At 42.3% G+C, this 14,653-nt stretch overlaps 1 protein-coding gene across 1 annotated transcript in view; it reads left to right on the top strand.

Annotated features, from left to right (window-relative positions):
* Positions 1–2,291: 2,291 nt before the first annotated feature.
* Positions 2,292–14,653, top strand: part of EPG5 (ectopic P-granules autophagy protein 5 homolog) — a 134,981-nt gene continuing 122,619 nt past the window's right edge. The window contains exon 1 of the mRNA XM_036746153.1: positions 2,292–2,354. Coding sequence (XP_036602048.1) covers positions 2,292–2,354 — 63 coding nt within the window. The remainder of the gene's footprint in view (positions 2,355–14,653) is intronic.

The raw sequence follows: 14,653 nt of genomic DNA, 5'->3' as shown, positions 1-14,653 counted from the left end.
CACTGTGCTCTAACTATACACTATGAGCATTTGCAAGGCATGTTTAAGAATGTCTCTAAAGAAGGTGGTCCTGGTTTCTGGAAGTCAATGCTAGTCCCAACTGATGTGGATACAAAGGTGCCTTAAGAGTTGAGTTGCCCTTTTCCTAGTTTATCCTCTAACCTGGAGATGCCCTAAAATTTCTTGATACAAAGGTGACCTAAGGGACGAGTTGCTCTCTCCCTGGTGCCCTAAAGTCTCCTCCCCTTATCTTGAAATACCACCAAACTTCCCCTTATCCTGGGCCATGGAATTCCCTGTTTCCTCCCCACCCTGAGTTATAAAAATTCCCTTTGTCTCCCTTATCCTGTCCTTATAAAAAGAAGCCTGTCCCTCTGTAAATCACTAGTCCTTCTTCCAGGGCTAGCCCCCTGCTTTTGAGTCAGTAAAGCTCCCAATGGCTACAGAGAAGGTCTAAGTGAATTCTTTGACATTCGAAGGTTATTATGTGCCCAGCATGCACTGTACTGGTTCTGGGGATCAAGAGTAAAACTGTTCCTGGACTCAAGGAGCTTACATTCTATATGGGGTGACATGAAGACATATACTGAGAGAAATGATTATTAATAACCAATTAATATTGGGGAGATCCAGGGTTTTTTCCCTGTTTGATCATTTGAAGCCCAGTTCTAATGAAGGACATTGCTGGTAGATGAGACTGCCCAAATCCTCTGGGTACATGCTTCTCCACTCCACCCAATTAGAAGACTTTACAAAGGGAATCTAATCTAGGTGAATTCTGGCCCCCAGTTTGCTGAGGCCGACTGGGTGGATTCCTTTTGTGCAGATTGCCCCAGGCAGGGTGGTCTGGGTATAGAGACAGTCTATTCCTCCAAGAGAGTTGGAATCAGTCACTGTCCCCAGTCCCCATTTATCATTATCATGTTCATTCTCTCATTGTTAACCGGAACACCCACTCCCCAAAGGTATTTAAAGGTCGAGTTTTCTCCACGGATTCTTCTTTGGTTCGGTTCCGGAAAGTGCCACAGACAACAGTTTATAATGAATAATTTGATATCCATAACTAATAATTGTTAATTGCCCAGAAATTACGTCTCTAGGACTTTTTCACTCCTTACATAACAAACTCAAGTTAATAGTAAATAAGCATACAACGGGATTGACAGCATTAAAGCATCGTATTAAAGTCAGTATACAATGTAAACTATACAACAGCATTAGAGATGACATACTAACAAGCTCAAAGTAATTAGTAAGTATACCATAGTATTAAAGTATCAATATGAAGCATGCAATACTATTGGATTAAAGTAATATACAATAGTATTGAGATGACATAGACAAATACTAACAAACTCAAAGTTAATTGATAGTGAAGTATACAAAGTAATCAACATAGTAAGGATTAGAGGATAGACTCCAGGCACATCTGACTAAGACTCACAGCTTCAGGGTTGGCCTAGGAATAATGAAATTTTTGGCCACAGCATCTCCGAGACCTTCAGGGGAGGGAATACCCCATACTGAGGCAGCAGCAGAATTTGAGAAGCAAACTTTGGGCTGAAATAAAAGAATAGAAAGGGCGGCTTCGCCTGTCTAGTTTGGCTTTAGATCCAGAAAGACCTGGGTTCGAATTCTGCCTCGGATACATGCTGCTGGGAGACCTCAGCCCTGCGGTGCTCTAGGAGCCTCTTTAAGACTAGACCGGTGGCAGAAGAGATGCCGATCTCCACAGGCAGAGGGAGTTTTTTCATCCGGGAGTTCTCCATCTCCATAAAGCAAAACAAAAATAAAAAGCAAAGCTTCCTAAGGAGACAATAAGGGCGGTTCCAAAATGGAATGGGCCGCTCCAGAGGGTCGTGGGCGCCTAAGCTCAGGAGGGCTTCAAAGGAGAGGCTGGAGAGAGTGCTAACTCGCAGGGTTCGGGGTCTGGGGACCCGACGGCTCCTGGAGCGCTGGTTCTACGCCAGGTTGAGGGGTGGAGGCTGGAAGGAGGCGCTGGGCGCATGCGCTCTTCTTTCTCCTCCCCGTCGAACACCCCGCACCGAGGCAGCACGGATCTGGGTCACTGGGAGAAGCCGCGAATCCCGAGAGCCAGGATCGCTCCCAAGAAAAGGGCCGCCGCGGGGTAGTTTGCCTCATTCCATGGCCCGTAGGGCGTTCAGGTCCGACCCCTCGTAGGGGATTGGTGGAGGCGCGAGCCACGTGACTGAGGCCGGAAACTGAAGAGCACTGTGCGTGGGGAAGCATTTTGACAATAACAAACTCGGGTCAGAGCAGAAGCCGGAAACATGGCCGAGGCGGTGAGGCCCCCGCGTCGGACCAAGGCCAAGGCCAGTCGGGCTAAAACCAAGGTGGGTCTCCGCGGGCCTACGTCTTCCCCATTATGCCTTTCCCCCAACCCCCCCCCCCCCGCGTACCTCCCCTCACTACCCCACTACTCCGGCGCCTCACAGACGCTCCCCCTCCCCCTCTAGTCTAGTGGTTGTGACCCTCACCTGGCCCAACATCGGGCGCCAGCCCCCCAATCACAGACCCCGGCCCTTTCTCGCCCCCCAATCATAGACCCCAGCCCTTCCTCGCCCTCCAATCACACACCCCGGCCTTTTCCCAGCTCCCCAATCACAAACCCCAGTCCTTTCTCAGCCCCCCTCAACCCCGTCACAGTTCTTGGCCCTGTCTTAGCCCCCCAATCAGAGCCCCCAGCCCTTCCTTGCCCTCCAATCACAGATCCCGACCCTTCCCCCCCCCCCATCACTGACCCGCTGCTATCCCCTCTTCCAATCATGGACCCCGGTCGTCCCCGCCCCCCCCCCCCAGACCCACACCTCAATGCTCCCTGCCCCTTAGTCTCGGACCCGGCTCTTCCCCCCAATCAGAGACCCCGGTCTTTCGAACCTTGCCCCTCCGTCACTGATGTTGATTCTCTTTTCCTCCCTAGTCACAGACCCCTGTCCTCCCGAGTCTTCAGTCACAGACTCGAATTCTCCCCATCCCCCCCATCCCAGACCCTGGTCCTTCCTCCCCTTCCCTCCCCTTCCCCCAGCCCCCTAACCCAATTTAGGCCGTAGACCTTTCCTTACCCCACCCCCAAATCCCCAATCGTGGAATCGACCCTGGCCCTTCCCCCCAAGTTAAAGACCAGACTTAATCTGCTCCCACTGTCTGCGTCGCCCCCCCCTTCCCCCTCTCCCCTCCCCTCCTTCATAGCCCAGGGGCTGCCCTCAGTTCCCAGTCACGGGGTAGCACCGACCCTAACCCTGTCCAGCCACTGAGGTACTCTTGTCTTGCCTCAGTCTGTAGACCGAAGACTTCTTTTAATGAACGCACTCCCCATTGCCACAGACCACATTGTCCATCTTCTGTCCCACCCCATCGCCTTTAACAAACTCTGTCAGGGGCTCAGACTTCCAAACTCACTGGGGGCCCTCCTTTCCTGCCTTCCCTGGGGTTTCTGAATTTCGTTAATGCGCTAGTTCTCTTTTCCAAGATTTCATCATTCCCCTTGTCTTTCTGGAGACTAGAGTCTCTGACCTGGAACCAAATCTTGACCGGGGTGAGGCTACTGAAGGTTTGTCATCTGGCCCCTGAAGTTTATCTCCTCTCTCCAGCTAGTGGATCCACTCCAGGCCCCAGGTTGATTTCTCTCCCTCTTTTCCTAAAAAGAGTAAAATTCATCCTGCCCCAAGGTATGCTTCTTCCCCCAGGGGACTTTCTCCAGCACGCTTCTTTGCCCCAATTTAAACATTTCCGAGTTTTTTCTCTGTTTGCAACTTGTTTGACTCTTTTGGTTGCCATCTGCCTTCATCTTTACCTGAAGCCCTTTGAGGTGAAAGTACCACCCATGGAGACAGAGAAATGCAAATTAGACTGTGTAGCATGTTTTGTGTGGGATACATCCAAGAACCTTCTCCAGACCTCAGTCACCCAAAAAAATTTGGAGGTAAAAAGAGGTCTCATTTTTCACTTTTGATTTTGTGTTATTGGTTTTATGTGAATGTTCAGCAGTCTGAGCTACATACTAGGCCCACAGATTTGAGACCTCTTACTTACCTGGTTAAGATGATCTCTGGATTCTCTTGGTGCTCTTGGTTAGACTGACATGACATTTATGGTAAACTGGGTTAGGATTTTGAATTTTTTTTGTATCAGACTCAATATATTTTGATGGATCTGTGATCTCTCTCCAGTGATGTAGGTAATGTCACTCCCTTCAGTGGTGTAGATTGTACCTTCTTATTCAGTGTTCTTTTCATTGGCTTCCTCCAGATTTTCCAGATATAGAGAGTATCCATCCAGTGTACTTGTTCTATTCCCGTGTCTTGAAAGAATTTTCCACATATAAAATATTCATGATACAAGTCTGGAGTCAGATAATTTTAACTTCCTGACAGCCAGGTTTATATGGAAAGGAATAACGGCAGTCAGTGCCAAGTAGTGCCCAACACTCCTCATACTTTAATTCATTTCCGGATGTTAGGTGTACATTCAATTCAACTCAACTTTGGGTAGCTAGGTGACGAAGTGAGTAGAGCACCAGCCCTGGAGTAGGAGGATCTGAGTTCAAATATGGCCTCAGACGCTTGACACACTTAGTAGCTGTGTGACCTTGGGCAAGTCACTTAATCCTAATTGACCTGCCTTCCTCCCTCAAAAAAAAAAAAAACCAACAACCATTTTAACTCAACTATTCAATAAACATTTATTAAGCCTTTTTATGTACATAATGTTCCAGGGAACAGGTGTTAGAGGGGAGGCACTTGGGCTCTGATTACCTACATGAGGAAATACAAGGTAATTGAGAGAGTGTTAACAACTCTGGGGAATGATAAAAAAAAAATTGAGCTGACTTTGAAGGAAGTAAGGATTTATTTTAACAGTTGAAAATGAGGATGGAGAGGACTTTTGTGAAGAAGTGGAGATAGGAAATGAAATGTTGAATTCGAAGAACTGCTAATCGGTGAGTTTGGCTGGAACGTAAGGGTTGTACGAAGGGGAGTAATATGAAATAAAGGTAGAAAGGGAGGAGTGAGTCAGTTTGTGGAGGACTTTAAATGCCAAAGGAAAAATTTGTATTTTATCCTAGAGGCAATAAAGCGCTGCTGAAGATTTTTGAATAAGTGATATGGTCAGGTCTATGGCTCTGGAAGATTATTTTGACAGCTTGTGTAGTATGAATTGGAGAGAGAGGAAACCATTTAGGAGGCTATTTCAGTAGTTCAGGTGAGTGGTGATAAGGGCTTACAGTTGTACCCATAAAATGGAGAGATGGTGATAGACAGATGTGAGAGAGATGAGAGGATCAATAAGACTTAACAGTTGTTGGATGTGAGGGGTTTGGGAGAGGGAAGTCCAAGCTGAGTCTAAGATTGTGAACTCCGTATGATTGGAAGGGATGAATGTTTGTGCCTTTAACAGAAATGGGACATTTTGGAGGAGGAACCTTGTTTTGGAGGTTTGTCATGATTTCTGGCTTTAACATACAGAATTTGATATCTGAGGAATATCCACATATAGGTGCCTAATAGGCAGTTAGTAATGTAGGACTGGAGTTCAGGAGAGGAGCTAGGGAGTCACCCGTGTAGAGAGAAAATAATTGAACTCATCGGAATTGATGAGAGATCACCTAGGGAGAAGGCCCAGATAGAGCCTTGGGTGATACCTACAGCTTAGTGGGCAGGATATGTATGATGGGTATATTTATCAAAGGAGACAAGAGTAATAGTTAGACAGGCAGGAGGAAAACCAGGAAAAGAGAGTATGGCAAAGGCTGAAGTATGAGAAAGTATCCAGAAGAGGAAGGTGGGAGGATGGTTGACAGGGTCAAAAGCTGCTGTAGGTTGAGAATTACAGTTAGTCAACCAGCATTTTTTAATGCTTGCTTTGTTCCAGGCATTGTGTATATGCTTGGGATACAAAGTAAGGCAAAAAAAAAAAACCCAAACAAAAACTTAGTCCCTGCCCTCACTATTCTAGTGGTGATAGCATGTACAAGATGTGTATGTACAGTTGTATCAGTAATTAAGGTGGGACTTTTTGCCTTTCTTCTCTCTCTCTTTTTTTTTTTCCTTTTTTTGGCAGGGCATTTGGGGTTAAGTGACTTGCCCAAGGTCACACAGCTAGTACATGTGTCAAGTGTCTGAGGCCGTGACATTCTTCTCTTAAGTGCCTTTGTTTGAAAGGGGCAGATAAAGTGGGATCTTGTCTTGGAGTGTTTCTCAGCACTAAGACAATCAGGAGTCATTGACTTGTATATGGTGGTGCTAGGGATTAACTCTCCTGTACCTTAAATGGGATTTTTCACTGTTCTTTGTTTGAGTGCTTTTTAGCACTGAGAAAATCAAGTGCCCCAGGGCCCTGAAACAGGTATATAAGATCCTAAGTTGGCATTTGACTTTTGTTGGTGTGTTGAGACTCTGGGCAATCCATAACTGCCTCCTGGCTTTGTAACCCAGATAGATGTTGGTGATTCTCTGCTAACTATGAATTGTGATTTGAATCAGACAACGTCTGTCTATTGATGTCTGTAATATATTTGTCTTTGCTCTGAAGTTCAGGTTGTTGAGGGTTGAGGGGGACAAGGTCCAGGAACCCCAAGACTGGAGTTCCCAGATTAGGTCGTTGAGGGGGAGTGCCCCTCAAGGACCTGAGTACTGGAGAGGGTTGGGGTGTCTAGAATAAATTCATGATCTCAAGCATTCTTTAAGTCAAGGTGGCAAAGATTTATTACTCTTACAGTGGGCAAGAGTTCTTAGGGAACCTGCAACCTTACAGGGGCACAGGGAAGTTTATATAGGAGATTTGGAGGTGAAACATGTTAATTAGGTGTTTTGGGGTGGGATTAGGGAGTGGTTAAGGGGTGGTCAGTTCTTAAAGGAACATGCACTTTTTGTATCTACTCTGCAGGTATCTTACCTAGAGTTCACTGGGAAATAGTCCAAGGGCGGGGAGGGGGACTTGGGGGGAAGAGGGTCCTACCTGGAGGTGTGGTTTTGACCATGAACTGCCACTAAGTCAACCAACGGTCAGGGCTAACTGGAAATATCCAGGTCGCTTCCATCAAATGTCTTGTTAGACAAGATGACTGTAAGGGAGTATACATTTGACTATGTCTAGGATACATATTAGTAGTAAATATTGTTATGGCCCAGTGCACAGCCAATTAGCATATACATAAACTGATAATTCTATAGGTACAACTGGCCTCAGTATCAGGAGGAGAGATAAGTGTTTTGCTAAGGCATGCTGTGGAACTGTCTCAGGCAGTATTTTGAGGCTAGGGAGAGATGTGATTTTAGAACTGAATGTGGTTTTGGAATTGGGGTCCAGGCACAGGCACCCAAGCAGAGGCCAAGGAGAAATGTTATAATTAGGGTGCATAAGCACCCAAGCACCCCATCAAGGTTGCTGGTTTTTTCTCCTGAACTAAGTGAATGATATTTGTATGTTTGATTCAAGTAAGATTGTTAACCCCTTAATGTTGCTTTCCTTAGTAAAGCAGATCAAAAGAACCTGTGGTGGCAGCTCTTGTTGCTGGTCTTGTTGGGTCTTACACCCCTACAGCAGCTGCTAGCCAAATTGTTGTTAAAACAGTTTAAATGGAAGGCGATCTCAGAGGAAAGTGGAGATGAAAGGCCTCCTTTGGCTGGGGTTTGAGTGAAGTCTTAAAGAAAGCTGGGAGGTAGAGGTGAGGATGAAGGGCATTTCATTCATAGGAAAACTGCCTTTTGGGATTTGGGAGATGAAAGAACAACAAGTAGACTGTACAGCTGGATTATAGAGGTAGAGAGAAGGTAGATGGTAACAACACCGGAAAACTAGTATGGATTTTGATTGTGAAGTGCCAGAGGATTATATTATATTTGATCCTAGAGGCAATAGGGAGCCTCTGGAATTTATTGAGTTGGGGTGGTGGTGTTATGTATAGACTTGAGCTTTAAGAAAATCACTTTGAGTGGAGGGATTAGAGTGGGTAGAGAACTGAGCCTGGAAGACCAATAGGAAGGGTATGGCAGTAGTCCAGCTGTGAGGTGATAAAGTCCTGCACTAGGGTGCCTGCTGTGTGAGTGGAGAGGGGATGTAAATAAGAGATGGGTAGAAGGTAGAATTGATGAGGCTTGACAATTGATTGGTTAAGTGGAATGAGGGAGAGTGAGGAGTGGAGAATGATACTAAGATTTCAGGCCTGGCTGACTGGGAAGGTGTTGGTGCCCTCAGCAGTAATACGAAAGTTGGATATTGGGGGAGGATTTTTGAGGAAAGAGAATGAGTTCTGCTTAATTGTGTTGTTTGAGATGCTTATACAATATCCAGTTTGAGATATCCAAAAGTCAGTTTGTGGTGTGAGACAGGAGCTCAGGAGAGAGAATATATAGGGCTGTATTTATAGATTTGGAAGTTATCTGCATAGAGATGATAATTAAACCTATGGGAACAAATGAGATCATGAGGTGAGGTAATACATATAGAGAAGTCTCAGGATAAAGCCTTTGAAAACACCCATAACTAATTTGTATGATGACCCAGCAAAGAAAACTGAGGAGCAATCAGCTGGTTGGGAGGAGAACCAGGAGGGAGCAGTGTCACAAGTCTGAAAAGAGAATATCCAGAAGAAGAGGGTGATCAACAGTGACAAAAAGCAAAAGATAGAACAAATCAGAAAAATGAAGGAATTGCCATTAGAATCTTATAATTCAGAAGGTCTTCCTGAAATGAGATTTTGATAGGCACCTTGGAGAAATATTTGGAGAAGCATAGGGGTCTTTGTGGGATTTCTTTGTGAAACTGATCCATTTAAGTTTTGTTTTGCTGCCTGCCTTTTTCTTGGGGTAAATTTCCTTAGAGCAAACATTATTCAATTCAGTAAACTTATTAAGTGCCTCCTGTGTTCCAGGCACTGTGCTAAGCACTGAGGATACAGATAAGGAAAAGAAAGATACAAAGATAAAAAAAGAAAAATTTCTGCCCTCATGGAGCTTACAATGTAACAGGAGAAGCTGCAAAGGTGGGAAGAGGGGGAAACAGGACATCAGGGTGTACCCAGGGTGGGGTATGGAGAGTTCATCTTGTTCTGTGGAGTTGAAAATGGGCAGAGCTGCAGATAAAAAGTGGAGCGAGCTGCAAAGTCTAGGTTATGCATTCCATAAAGGAAGGTTTTGCATGGAATTTAGTGCTCTGCTCTCAGCCCTCTAATCCAGAGGACTTTATAGTTCACAAAGTGCTGGCTTCTGGTAGTGCAAATTAGATAAGGAAACTGAGGCTTAGGGAGGTGAAATGGCAATGAGCAAGTGGAAGAACTGGAATTTGAGCTGGTGTTACAACAGCAACAAGTACTAAGTGCTGACTGTGTGCCAGGCACCATGCTAGGTGCCAAGGAGCATGAAGTCCACTGTTGTTTCCAATGCATCACAAAAATTGGTCTTTCTGCTGTTTGGGAGCTAGTGGATCTACTCAAAACCTGCTGGTGACATTTTCATTCTTTCAGTAGTTGTCATAAGTGCTATAAAATAATAACAGGGCTCTAATCTGCCTCCTAGCTTCTCTTGGCTTCCTTTAGGCCTCAGCTAAAGTCCCTTCTCTCTGTAAGAAGCCTTTCCCTGTCCTCAATCTTAATGCCCTCTCTCTGAGACTATCCTTCAATTTATCCTGTATGTATCATGCTTATACATAGTTGTTGTACATTGTCTCCTCCATTAGATTGTTAAGTCCTTGATAGCTGAGACTGCTTTACTTTTCTTTGTATCCCCAGCACTTAGCACACTGCCTAACACATAGTAGGTGCTCAATAAATGCTAGTTGACTGAGAAACTGTAATCAGCAAAACTCCATGTACATATCAGTGTAAGTCCAGTGCCAAATAGAAGAGAGATTTTCCTTTTCTCAACCTGCTTCCTAAAAAAAATCTAGATGCTATAATATTTTGTGGTATTATCTCACATGTTTAATAAAAGTTAAACAGATAACCCTTGAACAGTTCTATTTTTGTAATAAAAAGAGTGCTGGACTTGATGAGATCTAAGTTCAAATCTCACCTTAGCTTCTTACTGGATTAGTAGTGTGATCATGGGCAAGTAAATAAACTTTTATGAGTTTATTTTCCCATCTGTAAAATTGGAGATAATACTTGCAACTCTTATCTTACAGGGTTGTTACTGGAGAAGTGCTTTGTTAACCCTAAAGTGCTGTATAACCATGAGTAGTTTACTAATAATCGTAGAGAGTTGTCGAAGAGCTAATGGGAGATGTACTTAACCAGTGGTTATTGAATTAATGAATGTTGTATCATGCTCCAGGTTCCTTGTTTTGTCCATTGATCTGCCCTTTCAAAGCCAACATATAATGACAAAATGTATGATTGTTTGTGGAGGGAGGGAGGGTATGATGTTCCTTAAATACTGTGCCTCAGGTCACCCTGGCCTTTCTTCATTCTCTCTCCTTTTCCTACTCTGATGGCATATAAGCTTACAGCTCTAAATCTATGAACCTATGATACTATTTTAAAAATTTTTTATGATTTATTTATTTTTAGTTTTCAACATTTGCCTCCATAAGATTTTGAGTTTCAGATTTTCTGTTCCTCCCTCTTCCCTCTCCCCAAGATGGCCTGCAATCTGATATAGGCTCTACTTACACATTCATACTAAACATATCTTCACATTAATCATGATGTAAATTCTAAGAATTAGAAATAATGGGAGGAACCATGAGAAAGAAGAAAGAAAACAAAACAACAAAAGACAAGGAGAGCAAGTAGTATGTTTCCATTTGTATTCAGACTCCGAAGTTCTTTTGCTGGATGTGGATAGCATCGTCCAACCCATGAGTCCCTTGGAATTGCCCTAGATCTTTGCAATGCTGAGAAGAGCTGAGTCTATCAAAGTCAGTCATCGCACAATGTGGCTGTTATTGTGTACAATGTTCTCTTGGTTCTGTTCACTTCACTCTGTTCATATCAGTTCATATAAGTCTTTCCAGGTTTTTCTGAAGTCCACTTGCTCATCATTTCTTATAGTACAATTACATATATTACATGCATATACCACAACTTGTCCAGCCATTCCCTAATTGATGGACTTCCCCTCAATTTCCAATTCTTTTCTACCGCAAAAAGAGCTGCTATAAATATTTTTGCACATATGGGTCTTTTTCCTCCTTGTATGATCTCTTTGAGATACAGACCTAGAAGTGGTATTGCTGGATCAAAGGGTATGCAGTTTTATAACTCTTTGGGCATAGTTCCAAATTGCTCTCTGGAATGGTGGGATCATTTCACAACTCCACCAACAATACATTAGTGTTTGCCCCACGTCTTCTCCAACATTTATCATTTTCCTGTTTTGTCATGTTAGCCAATCTGATAAGTGTGATATGGTACCTCAGAGTTGTTTTGATTTACATTTCTCTAATCAGTGATGTAGAGCATTTTTTCACATGACTATAGATAGCTTTAATTCCTTCCTCTGAAAACTGTTCATATACTTTGACCATTTATCAATTGGGGAATGACTTGTATTCTTATAAATTTGACTCAGTTCTCTATATGTTTTAGAAATGAGGCCTTTATCAGAGACTGGTTGTAAAAATTGTTTCCCATCTTTCTGTTTCCCTTCTAATCTTGGTAGCATTGGCTTTGTTTGTGCAAAACCTTTTCAATTTAATCAAAATTATCCATTTTGCATTTCATAATGTTCTCTATTTCTTGTTTGGTCATAAATTCTTCCCTTTTCCATAGATCTGACAGGTAGAGCCTGCGATACTATTAATCCACCCTAGTTATTGACGCACATGGTCAGTTTAATTTTTTTTAAATTACATTTGTCTAAATGAAAGGCAGATGTGGCCTTATATAAACTATTGTGGATCTTTTTGTCTCTAATCTTTTTCTTGTTTGTTTTTATAATTTTAATAAATTCTTTTTAGCTCTTGAAAATTCCATCCCTTGTTTGTCAAATGTTCATTTAATGCAGATGAGGTCTTTTCTTCCCCTCTGCCTTTCATCTAATACACTTCCATTCAGAGTAAAGAAAAATCATTGGTTAGTTTCACCTGCCAATGATAATTAATTGGCTTACATTTATTGTTATGTTAATTGTATAAAAAGAAGGGAAAAGAAAAAGGCAGAGCTATGGAAAGAATAAGCATACTGTTGGCGTGTTTGATACTTGCCAGTGTGTAAAAGTATTGCATAAAAAAATAATTTACCATCTTTGTGGTAAAATTTGGCAGCTTATGAGCTTGTGCAATTTTGAACAGGAAGTGAACAGTGTTATTATTAAGTCACTAGAAATTTCTTCTTTGTTTTACCACTTGATTGACCTACATTCTTTGATATTAATCATCTGATGATTTCCCAAGGTCAGTTTGTAGCTCTTGTGATGTTCATCTGATTCCTAGAAAATCTTCTGTAAAGTGATTAAAATAATTTTTTTGAGGTTACTATTTATATATTGCAGGTAATGACGTGAGACTTCATTAGTGAGGCATTAATGCCATCGGGGTATACTTCCTCTCCCAAATAGTGATCATAAGGATGAGACTGATGAATGCTCCCTCTTACCCTGCTCTTCCAGTGCTTTCTAGGAATTATAAGACAGTAGCATTTGTAGCATTGGTAGCTGGGAGGGCACAGAAGGACATTTCTTCTCTCTTCTCTTTCCGTAATTTTTACTTGGCATCCATTTGGCATGTATAATGATGAATTGTGAAGCTGCACCTACTTATTAAACTTGGGCTGATTCACTTGCAGAAAGAGATCCCACTCCAAGTGCTTATTTATTCGTGAATGTTTCTTCTGTTCTAAAGTGCATTTTCATGCGTACAGAATCTACCATTCAAATTTACATGTATCCACTTTGACTTTGGTCCCTTCCAAGTTGGGGATTATATTATCTTTTGAATGTGGGGAAATTATTCCATGATGGAAAAACATAAAAAAAGTTTTTCAAGCCTAAGCTATTCTGAAGAAGATAGTGTAACTTATGTAAAAGCATTTTGGGATATGTTGAACTTATTTATGGAGGATGGATGACAGAAACACCCCACGTATTATCATTGGTTGAACTTTAAGGATATGAATAAAGTTGGAGGCATTCTTTCAAATACTACATAGAAACCCTATAATTTCTACTTTATCACCTCTTGCCTAGACCATTGCCGTAGTTTCCTTAATTGGTCTCCTTGTCTCAGGTCTCTTCCCCACTTTGACCTATCAGCAATACTGCCAACATGGTTTTCCTAGAATATTACTCACCATGTTACCCTCTCCCCCTTTCTCACTCCCCTGCAGTAAACTCCAGTGGCTCCTTAATTATCTCCTGAAGAAAAATAAAACTTTCTCTGGCATTTAAGCACTTCATAACCTCACCTCAACCTACCTTCCTAGCCTCACTATACATTACCTTCTTATCCTCACTTTTACCATTTCAGCCAAAATATTTTTGCTGTTCCTCAAATGACACTCCATCTCCCATCTCTATTCCATTACACTGGCTGTCCACTTCCTTTCTGGATGTACTCCCTGCTCATTTGTCTCTTAGAAACCCTTACTTTCATTACAGTAGCTGAGATACCACCTTCTACATGCAGCCTTTCCTGATCCTCCACTTGCTGGTGCCCTCTCTCTCACAGTTATCAGTATTTACTTTGTTTATATTTTTAATTGTTTGAATCACCCAAGATGTACCTTCTCACAATCTCCGCCTCACCCCCCCACCTTGAGAATACAAGGAAAAAATTACAAACATGTATAGTCAGTCAAAAAAAATTTCTTCATTGGCTAGGTCCAAAAAAATTTGTCTCGTTCTGTATTTTGAGTTTTTTACCTCTCTATCAGGAGGTGGGGAGTGTATTTCATCATTAGTCCTCTGGAATCCTGGTTGGTCATTACATAGATAAGAGCTCAGCATAAGAGTTTTCCATTGCATTTATATACCATAGCTTGTTTTTACCATTCCTCAATTAATGGGTATCCCCTTAGAGTCCCATTCTTTGCCACCTTAAAAAGAGCTATAATTATTTTTGTACATCCTTAGAGTTTGTTTTGCTTAGGACTAATCCCTCCCTTAATGTACACTCCTAATTCCCTCTCCTCCATTTCCCCCTTTCTTGTTGAGTGAAATACATCTATATCTATCTATATATTTGTACTTGACTGTGTATATTCTTCCTTCCTTTTGACCAGTTTAGATGAGAGTGAGGTTCATGTCAGTCTATTCCCCGCCTCATCCTCATTTATATAGATATCTGCTTGTGAACTTTAATTATTTGAGATAATTTTCTTTAATCTTCCTCCCCCCCCCCCAAATCCCCACCTCACCACCAATATATTCCTTTTCCCCTTTCTTACATTCTTTTAATATTATCAAGAACATAACAAAACTACTGCCAGGCCTTGTCTAACAGCACTTCCTCTGTGAACTCTGATGATAATAGGATTCAGATGGGATATGTGTATCATCTCATATTTGAATGAGCAGTTTATCATCGCTTAAAGATGAATTTATTTTGCCATTTTATATTGGGAGCATTAATATTTGCCTGTAAATGTCAACTACCCAACGTAGAACCCTGGACTTGGGAGTCAGGAATGAATGGGGGTGGGAAGATAATCAAATGAAGGTGATCAATCTTTGTTGGCTTCCCCTTTAGCTACTAA

Source organism: Trichosurus vulpecula, chromosome 1, assembly GCF_011100635.1.
Source record: "Trichosurus vulpecula isolate mTriVul1 chromosome 1, mTriVul1.pri, whole genome shotgun sequence".
In the NCBI taxonomy this organism is placed as follows: Eukaryota; Metazoa; Chordata; class Mammalia; order Diprotodontia; family Phalangeridae; genus Trichosurus; species Trichosurus vulpecula.
Note: the sequence above shows the minus strand (reverse complement) of the source record. Positions and strands in the feature narration are given on the sequence as shown.